The sequence below is a fragment of the Heptranchias perlo genome, chromosome 42, assembly GCF_035084215.1.
Source record: "Heptranchias perlo isolate sHepPer1 chromosome 42, sHepPer1.hap1, whole genome shotgun sequence".
In the NCBI taxonomy this organism is placed as follows: Eukaryota; Metazoa; Chordata; class Chondrichthyes; order Hexanchiformes; family Hexanchidae; genus Heptranchias; species Heptranchias perlo.
In genome coordinates this window covers 14,847,716-14,858,035 of record NC_090366.1, presented here as the reverse complement: position 1 = coordinate 14,858,035, position 10,320 = coordinate 14,847,716, and the positions used below count along the sequence as shown (strand labels likewise).

Genomic DNA, 10,320 nt, shown 5'->3' with positions numbered 1-10,320 from the left:
CCCTCCGACAGTGCGGCGCTCCCTCAGTACTGACCCTCCGACAGTGCAGCACTCCCTCAGTACTGACGCCGGGAGTGTCGGCCTGGATTATGGGGCTCAAGCCTCTGGAGTTCGGGAGCTCGAACCCACGACCTCCTGACTGGGAGGTGAGAGAGAGACCCACTGAGTATTTTTTAACAAAGGCTGGAGAGATGTGATAGCGGGAGTAAGAATTACTGGGCCAAAGTTGTTCTTGGGACTGTGATGTAAGAGTTACACCCTTCACTGGAAACGCTTCTGTCACATCTGATATGGGAGATGGATCGAAACCATGCGCACACTCGCACACACTCGCGCACACCCGCGCACACTCATGCAGACACACCCACCCCACACCCCCGCTCTGTCCAGCCCGTCACTTGAAGGATCTACTGCACTCAACGAGAGGGAGTGAGACCTGTTCGGAGCCTGAGACGATGCCAGAATCCATGTGTTCGCCGTGGGCCTTCACCTGTGTCCTGTTCCTCGCCGCTGGTAAGATTTTTCCCTCAAGTTTCGTGATGATCAGGCTCCTCGTTGTCACATTTGCAGCGAGCGGTTTCTCTTAAGAAAATGGTGTCGATGTTTTGAAAGTTCAATTTAGAATTCCTGGCAGCAATTTTTCAAACTTCCTGAAAATGGTTTGGACCGATTGACATGTCGCAGTGACTCGGCAAAGAGGTTTCGCTTTTGAATTTAGGACATCACTAAGCACAATGAGGGGGAATTATAACCCTCCCCCCCCCATATCAAACAGGGGGCTTTACTCTGTATCTAACCCGTGCTGTACCTGCCCTGGGAGTGTTTGATGGGACAGTGTAGAGGGAGCTTTACTCTGTATCTAACCCGTGCTGTACCTGCCCTGGGAGTGTTTGATGGGACAGTGTAGAGGGAGCTTTACTCTGTATCTAACCCTGTACCTGCCCTGGGAGTGTTTGATGGGACAGTGTAGAGGGAGCTTTACTCTGTATCTAACCCTGTACCTGACCCTGGGAGTGTTTGATGGGACAGTGTAGAGGGAGCTTTACTCTGTATCTAACCCTGTATCTGCCCTGGGAGTGTTTGATGGGACAGTGCAGAGGGAGCTTTACTCTGTATCTAACCCTGTACCTGACCCTGGGAGTGTTTGATGGGACAGTGTAGAGGGAGCTTTACTCTGTATCTAACCCTGTACCTGCCCTTGGAGTGTTTGATGGGACAGTGTGGAGGGAGCTTTACTCTGTATCTAACCCTGTACCTGCCCTGGGAGTGTTTGATGGGACAGTGTGGAGGGAGCTTTACTCTGTATCTAACCCTGTACCTGCCCTGGGAGTGTTTGATGGGACATTGTAGAGGGAGCTTTACTCTGTATCTAACCCCCTGTACCTGCCCCGAGAGTGTTTGATGGGACAGTGTCGAGGGAGCTTTACTCTGTATCTAACCCTGTACCTGCCCTGGGAGTGTTTGATGGGACAGTGTCGAGGGAGCTTTACTTTGTATCTAACCCTGTACCTGACCCTGGGAGTGTTTGATGGGACAGTGTAGAGGGAGCTTTACTCTGTATCTAACCCTGTACCTGCCCTGGGAGTGTTTGATGGGACAGTGTAGAGGGAGCTTTACTCTGTATCTAACCCTGTACCTGCCCTGGGGAGTGTTTGATGGGACAGTGTAGAGGGAGCTTTACTCTGTATCTAACCCTGTACCTGCCCTGGGAGTGTTTGATGGGACAGTGTAGAGGGAGCTTTACTCTGTAGCTAACTACCTTGTGTGTGATGTGGGAATGCTTTACAAGGTAGCAGGAATGTTGAATTGCATTCCTGGAAAGTCATTGCTAAAATCCCAGGCACTGTATCTTCTCTGCAGCCAAGAGCGAGAGTCCCGAAGGCTGTGTTGCCGACCCGGTGCCAGGGTTAAGGACATCTCCTCAGGGCTGGAGAGGAACTTGGAGTGGGAGGGGGAGGATCCAGTTGTCGTGGTCCACGTAGGTACCAACGACATAGGTAGGACTAAGAAAAAGGTTCTGCTGAGGGAGTTTGAGCGGCTAGGGACTAAATTAAAAAGCAGAACCACAAAGGTGATATTCTCCGGATTATTACCTGAGCCACGAGCAAATTGGCACAGGGTAAATCAGATCAGAGAGATGAATGCGTGGCTCAAAGATTGGTGTGGGAGAAGTGGGTTTTGATTCATGGGGCACTGGTACCAGTACTGGGGCAAGAGGGAGCTGTTCCGTTGGGATGGGCTTCACCTGAACCATGCTGGGACCAGCGTTCTGGCAAACCGAATAACTAGGGCAGTTGAGAAGGCTTTAAACGAAATAGGGGGGGGGTGAGGGCTCTTCGACAGCACCTCCCAAACCCGCGATCTCGACCACCTAGAAGGACAAGAGCAGCAGGCACATGGGAACAACACCACCTGCACGTTCCCCTCCAAGTCACACACCATCCCGACTTGGAAATATATCGGCCGTTCCTTCATCGTCGCTGGGTCAAAATCCTGGAACTCCCTTCCTAACAGCACTGTGGGAGAACCGTCACCACACGGACTGCAGCGGTTCAAGAAGGCGGCTCACCACCACCTTCTCAAGGGGCAATTAGGGATGGGCAATAAATGCCGGCCTTGCCAGCGACGCCCACATCCCATGAATGAATGAAAAAAAAGGTGGGGGAAGTTTAGATTGATAAAGAGAAAAGACAAGGAAGTAGTCCAGGAAAGTGATGGGGTAATGATAAACACTGTGTCAGGAAGGGACAGAGCGTACAAACATAAGAGTGCACCAGCAAATGGGGCCGGGGTAGGAAAGAATGGTGAAAAGACAAAATTAAAGGTTCTTTATCTGAATGCGTGCAGCATTCGTAATACGATAGATGAATTGACGGCACAAATAGAAACAGATGGGTCTGATCTCGAGGCCATTACAGAGACGTGGTTGCAAGGTGACCAAGGTTGGGAGCTAAATATTCAGGGTTATTTAACATTTCGGAAGGATAGGAAAAAAGGTAAAGGTGGTGGGGTAGCTCTGTTAATAAAGGATGAAATTGGTATAATAGTGAGAAATGATCTCGGCTCAGAAGATCAAAATGTCGAATCAATTTGGGTGGAGGTAAGAAATAGCAAGGGAAAGAAATCACTGGTGGGAGTAGTATTTCGGCCCCCTAACAGTAGCTACACTGTAGGGCAAAATATTAATCAGGACATAAGGGGGGCTTGTAAAAAAGGTAATGCAATAATCATGGGCGATTTTAACTTTCACATAGATTGGACAAATCAAATTGGCAAAAATAGCCCTGAGGAGGAGTTCATCGAGTGTATTAGGGACTGTTTCTTCGACCAATCCGTCAGGGAACCAACCAGGGAACAGGCCATTTTGGATCTGGTAATGGGTAACGAAACAGGATTAATTAATGATCTCAAAGTAAAGGGTCCCTTGGGAAGCAGTGATCATAACATGATAGAATTTCACATCCAGTTTGAGAGCGAGGATCTTGGGTCTGAAACTACTGTATTAAACTTAAATAAGGGCAATTATAAAGGAATGAGGGCGGAATTGGCTAAAGTGGACTGGGTAAACAGATTAGATGGGATGATGGTGGATAAACACTGGCAAACATTTAAAAAGATATTTTATGACTCGCAACAAAAATATATCACTGTGAGGAGGAAAGACTCCACAAAAAGGGTGAACCAACCATGGCTAACTAAGGAAGTCAAGGATGGTATCAGGTTAAAAGAAAAAGCATACAACATGGCAAAGATTACTGGTAAGCCCGAAGATTGGGAAAACTTTAAAAACCACCAAAGGATGACTAAAAGAATAATAAAGAGGGAGAAAATAAATTATGAGAGTAAACTAGCAAGAAATATAAAAACTGACAGTAAAAGCTTCTCCAAGTATATAAAAAGGAAGAGGGTAGCTAAAGTAAACATTGGTCCCTTAGAGGATGAGACTGGGGAAATAATAATGGAAAACAAGGAAATGGCAGAGGAACTGAACAGATAATTTGTATCTGTCTTCACAGTAGAAGACACCAATAATATACCAATAATAGTAGAAAATCAAGGGGCAAAGGGGAGGGAGGAACTAAAAACAATCACTATCACTAGAGAAAAAGTACTAGGTAAACTAATGGGTCTAAAGGCTGACAAGTCCCCTGGACCTGATGGCTTGCATCCGAGGGTCTTAAAGGAAGTGGCTACAGAGATAGTGGATGCATTGGTTGTAATCTTCCAGAATTCACTCGATTCTGGAAAGGTCCCAGCGGATTGGAAAACTGCAAACGTAACACCCCTATTCAAGAAGGGAGTGAGACAGAAAGCAGGTAACTATAGACCAGTTAGCCTAACATCTGTCACTGGGAAAATGCTAGAATCCATTATTAAGGAAGTAGTAGCAGGACATTTGGAGACTCATAATACAATCAAGGAGAGTCAACATGGTTTTATGAAGGGAAAATCATGTCTGACAAATTTATTAGAGTTCTTTGAGGAAGTAACAGGCAGGGTGGATAAAGGGGAACCAATGGATGCAGTATATTTGGATTTCCAAAAGGCATTCGATAAGGTGCCACATAAAAGATTACTGCACAAGATAAGAGCTCATGGTGTTGGGGGTAATATACTGGCATGGATAGAGGATTGGCTAACTAACAGAAAACAAAGAGTCGGGATAAAAAGGTCATTTTCAAAATGTCAATCTGTAACTAGTGGGGTGCCGCAGGGATCAGTGCTGGGGCCTCAACTATTTACAATATATATCAATGACTTGGATGAAGGAACAGAGTGTCTTGTGGCAAAATTTGCTGATGATACAAAGATAGGTGGAAAAGCAAGTTGCAATGAGGACACAAAGTGTCTGCAAAGGGATATTGACAGGTTAAGCGAATGGGCAAAAATTTGGCAGATGGAATATAATGTGGGAAAATGTGAAGTCATCCACTTTGGGAGGAAAAATAAAAAAGCAAAATATTATTTGAATGGAGAAATACTACAAAATGCTGCAGTACAGAGGGATCTGGGTGTCCTCGTACATGAAACACAAAAAGTCAACATACAGGTGCAGCAGGTAATCCGGAAGGCAAACGGAATATTGGCCTTTATTTCTAGGGGGATGGAGTATAAAAGCAGGGAAGTCATGCTACAACTGTACAGGGTGCTGGTGAGACCACACCTGGAGTACTGCGTACAGTTCTGATGCCCTTATTTAAGGAAGGACATACTTGCATTGGAGGCAGTTCAGAGAAGGTTCACTAGGTTGATTCCGGGTATGGAAGGGTTGCCTTATGAGGAAAGATTGAACAGGTTGGGTCTATACTCATTGGAGTTTAGAAGAATGAGAGGAGATCTTATTGAAACATACAAGATTCTGAGGGGACTCGATAGGGTAGATGCAGAGAGGATGTTACCCCTCATGGGGGAATCTAAAACTAGGGGGCATAGTCTCAGAATAAGGGGTCGCCCGTTTAAGACGGAAATGAGGAGGAATTTCTTCTCCCAGAGGGTCGTGAATCTTTGGAATTCTTCACCCCAAAAAGCTGTGGAGGCTGAGTCATTGAATACACTCAAGGCTGAGTTGGACAAATCTTTGATCAGCGAGGGAGTCAAAGGATATGGGGAAAAGGCGGGAAAGTGGAGTTGAGGTAAAAATCAGATCAGCCATGATCTCATTAAATGGCGGACCAGGCTCGAAGGGCCGAATGGCCTACTCCTGCTCCTATCTCGAATGGTCTTGTGGATTAAAGTTAAGAGCCTGGAGACTGAGATCTGAGTTCAGCAGAAAGTCTGGCTAAACTAGTTCTCGTTTAACGACAGGACTTTGACTAAAATATTCACCAAATAAACACATACAGGGACAGGACAGAGTCCATGACCTTTGCCCCCAAGACTCCAATCCCATGTATTGGTCAGTCGCAAGTCTCCCAGTGTGACCCTAGCTACCCCCCTCCCTCCCCAATCCCTCCCCCCTTTCCTCCCCCCCTTCCTTCCCTCTTGCTCCTTCCCCTGCCTCCCCCTTTCTCCTTCCCCACACCCCCCAATCCATCTCTCCCCCTTCCTCCCCCTCCCCTCACTCCCCAATCTCTCCCCCCTCCCTCCCCTGTCCTCCCCCTGACCCCCTTCCTTCCCCCTCCTTCCTTTGCCCAACAATGATAACTTGTGGTTACCTCTATGTCCAGTTATCAGACCATCTGCCTCACTCAGTAAAACATTAACCAGCCGCCTGCGTTGGATGATAAGGGTGTGTTCACTGCTCTCAACACAGATGCAATACACGTTATCTTACATCGCAAAGAATTACATGGAATGTCGAGCATAGTAACAGGCCATTCGGCCCAACTGGTCTATCCCGGTGTTTATGCTCCACACGAGCCTCCTCCCTCCCTACTTCATCTCACCCTATCACCATATCCTTCTATTCCTTTCTCCCTCATGTGTTTATCCAGCTTCCCCTTAAATCCATCTACACTATTCACCTCAACTACTCCTTGTGGGAGCGAGTTCCACATTCTCACCACTCTCTGGGTAAAGAAGTTTCTCCTGAATTATGCAGAGCAGAGAGATATTTTTTTTTTATATTCGATCATGGGATGTGGGCATCGCTGGCGAGGCCGGCATTTATTGCCCATCCCTAATTGCCCCTTGAGAAGGTGGTGGTGAGCCGCCTTCTTGAACTGCTGCAGTCCGTGTGGTGACGGTTCTCCCACAGTGCTGTTAGGAAGGGAGTTCCAGGATTTTGACCCAGCGACGATGAAGGAACGGCCGATATATTTCCAAGTCGGGATGGTGTGTGACTTGGAGGGGAACGTGCAGGTGGTGTTGTTCCCATGTGCCTGCTGCTCTTGTCCTTTGAGGTGGTAGAGGTCGCGGGTTTGGGAGGTGCTGTCGAAGAAGCCTTGGCGAGTTGCTGCAGTGCATCCTGTGGATGGTACACACTGCAGCCACAGTGCGCCGGTGGTGAAGGAAGTGAATGTTTAGGGTGGTGGATGGGGTGCCAATCAAGCGGGCTGCTTTGTCCTGGATGGTGTCAAGCTTCTTGAGTGTTGTTGGAGCTGCACTCATCCAGGCAAGTGGAGAGTATTCCATCACACTCCTGACTTGTGCCTTGTAGATGGTGGAAAGGCTTTGGGGAGTCAGGAGGTGAGTCACTCGCCGCAGAATACCCAGCCTCCGACCTGCTCTTGTAGCCACAGTATTTATATGGCTGGTCCAGTTAAGTTTCTGGCCAATGGTGACCCCCAGGATGTTGATGGTGGGGGATTCGGTGATGGTAATGCCGTTGAATGTCAAGGGGAGGTGCTTAGACTCTCTCTTGTTGGAGATGGTCATTGCCTGGCACTTATCTGGCGTGAATGTTACTTGCCACTTATGAGCCCAAGCCTGGATGTTGTCCAGGTCTTGCTGCATGCGGGCTCGGACTGCTTCATTATTTGAGGGGTTGCGAATGGAACTGAACACTGTGCAATCATCAGCGAACATCCCCATTTCTGACCTTATGATGGAGGGAAGGTCATTGATGAAGCAGCTGAAGATGGTTGTGCCTAGGACACTGCCCTGAGGAACCCCTGCAGCAATGTCCTGGGGCTGAGATGATTGGCCTCCAACAACCACTATCATCTTCCTTTGTGCTAGGTATGACTCCAGCCACTGGAGAGTTTTTCCCCTGATTCCCATGGACTTCAATTTTACTCGGGCTCCTTGGTGCCACACTCGGTCAAATGCTGCCTTGATGTCAAGGGCAGTCACTCTCACCTCACCTCTGGACTTCAGCTCTTTTGTCCATGTTTGGACCAAGGCTGTAATGAGGTCTGGAGCCGAGTGGTCCTGGCGGAACCCAAACTGAGCATCGGTGAGCAGGTTATTGGTGAGTAAGTGTTGCTTGATATCACTGTCGACGACACCTTCCATCACTTTGCTGATGATTGAGAGTAGACTGATGGGGCGGTAATTGGCCGGATTGGATTTGTCCTGCTTTTTGTGGACAGGACATACCTGGGCAATTTTCCACATTGTCGGGTAGATGCCAGTGTTGTAGCTGTACTGGAACAGTTTGGCTAGAGGCGCAGCTAGTTCTGGAGCACAAGTCTTCAGGAGTACAGCCGGGATGTTGTCGGGGCCCATAGCCTTTGCTGTATCCAGTGCACTCAGCCGTTTCTTGATATCACGTGGAGTGAATCGAATTGGCTGAAGACTGGCTTCTGTGATGGTGGGGATATCGGGAGGAGGCCGAGATGGATCATCCACTCGGCACTTCTGGCTGAAGATGGTTGCAAACGCTTCAGCCTTGTCTTTTGCACTCACGTGCTGGACTCCGCCATCTATTAATAGATTAAATGAATGGGCAAAACTGTGGCAAATGGATTTCACTGTAGGCAAGTGTGAGGTCATCCACTTTGGACCAAAAAAGGATAGATCAGAGAAAAAGCTTGCAACAGTGGAGGTTCTCAGAGACTCAGTGGTCTGTTGGGTGAAAATAAATTCACATCTAATCTGTGGTAAAGTAAAAGGTGCAGTTTATTAAAACAGAGCTCTGGGAGAAGGGTCTCTGACCCCCCGTGGTCTGTGCGAGCACCTTCTCCCCGATCAACAAAATTCACAAGCTTATATACAGTGCAAGACTGGAGCACACCGATAGCAGTTACTACATTACTTATTCCTTAGCCAATCCAGCTCCGTGGCAACATTCAAAAACAACCTAATTATAACTTTCCATCGTTAGCTAAACCCCTTCTTTTAGTTCTGTCTTTTATCCAGTTATCTGGACAGTAGGGTCCATTTTTGCTGTATCGTGGCTTCGGCCAGTCTGAGTCAGTGATTGGACATGGCTCAAAGGTTAATCAAATATACCCTGCGTACACCCGCGGGACAGTTGCTACTCCGTAACCCGATTGTTCTGCAAATTTTAACCTCGTCTCCGTGTGCGTAATCACTTTTGTCTCAACTGAAACGAGGTTGTCATGCTGTGTCGCTTGACTGCAACACTCAGCTGGTTCAAATCCCAAACCATCAGTCCCTCCTGCTGGTCCCGTTACAAATTTAGATTTTGCCCTGGGATCAACTTCCACTGCCGTTTCTGGCCCTCCACCGGGGAGTCACCCTGTGTTGTCAATTGTCCTGAGCTCGTCCTTCGTTGATCATCATGTGACTCTTTACATGTGAGACTCGTCGCCCTGGTCGCCGTCTCCCGTTGCTTGTAGTTGGTCTGTCGTTGATAGCAGGGGTTTTATTGCAACTCCAGATGCTACTGGAATGCCAGCGAGTGCCAATTTACAACATACTTTCAAAATTGTTATCATAACACAACACATTGTCATCAGTACAACGGCAATTATAAACCCAGGCATCAAATACGATCCCCAAGATCCTCCCAAGAGCCAGTCCAACCAACCTTCCCCTGAGGTTTGGTGTAATTTCTTTACCTCCCTTTGTATATGTTCGGCCAAATTGGTTCTATTCTCTGAGTAACCGGTATGTAGGTGCAGCACTCAGCGCCTATCATTGCGCACGAGCCACCTTCTTTAGCTCGGAGATAATCAAGGGCCATCCTATTCTGGAGAGCTATTGTTCTCATAGCCACCATTTCTGTACTGATTTCAGACAGGGCTTCAGCTGTGTCATGAGCTACTTTCTCTAATCGCGATGCTCCGAGTCGAATTTCCTTTATTGCCCGAGCCGTCCCATACCCGGGGAATTAAATCGCGAAGAACCGCTCTGTTCCTGTAATTGCCCTTTTGGATCGATAATGGTGATGATCTGCTCGGGAGGGCAAGTGAATGATGGATGACACCAGATATCCCAAATAGCAGGACCCAGTCCAATTTCGTGGAATCCAGGGGTATGCCTTATGTCCACAAATAAAATAAGTCCCATTATAGGCAGTTAGGTTCATATTCGTTGCGAATGTGGAAAAGCCGGACTCACCGTTGCTCCCTGTGATTCCGTTCCATTTCCCCCCACGAGTGAGGTTTGTTAAACCAGTTGTGTTAAACCGCCAAACTTCTAAGGGTGAACCTTGTTTGAGTGTTGTCCAATTATGTTTACATCTACTGTTTCCTGCTTCCAGATTCCTCTCTTCCCCTCCGCTTACATTCCATATCCAACATCTCGCCCCATCGGGTCTTCCTCCCCCAGTTGTGTTTGTGAGGATGAGGTACGGTGGCTTTTCGCTAATGTTATGCACGGGTTTGTACCATCCTTCAAACATGTTTAAGGGATATCCTGCACTCCTGAACTGTGCTCTTTGTTCCTCCCGTTTTCTGCTCTGGTGTCATTACCATCAGTACTACTGCTCGGATTGTTTCTACTGACTAACCATTCAGCCGTTTGAATTAC

The 10,320-nt window shown here is 47.6% G+C and overlaps 1 protein-coding gene across 1 annotated transcript in view; it reads left to right on the top strand.

Annotated features, from left to right (window-relative positions):
- Window positions 1–336: 336 nt before the first annotated feature.
- LOC137306255 (uncharacterized) overlaps window positions 337–10,320 on the top strand; it is a 38,236-nt gene continuing 28,252 nt past the window's right edge. The window contains exon 1 of the mRNA XM_067975409.1: window positions 337–513. Within this exon, the coding sequence (XP_067831510.1) occupies window positions 456–513 (58 nt within the window). The 5' untranslated portion in view covers window positions 337–455. The remainder of the gene's footprint in view (window positions 514–10,320) is intronic.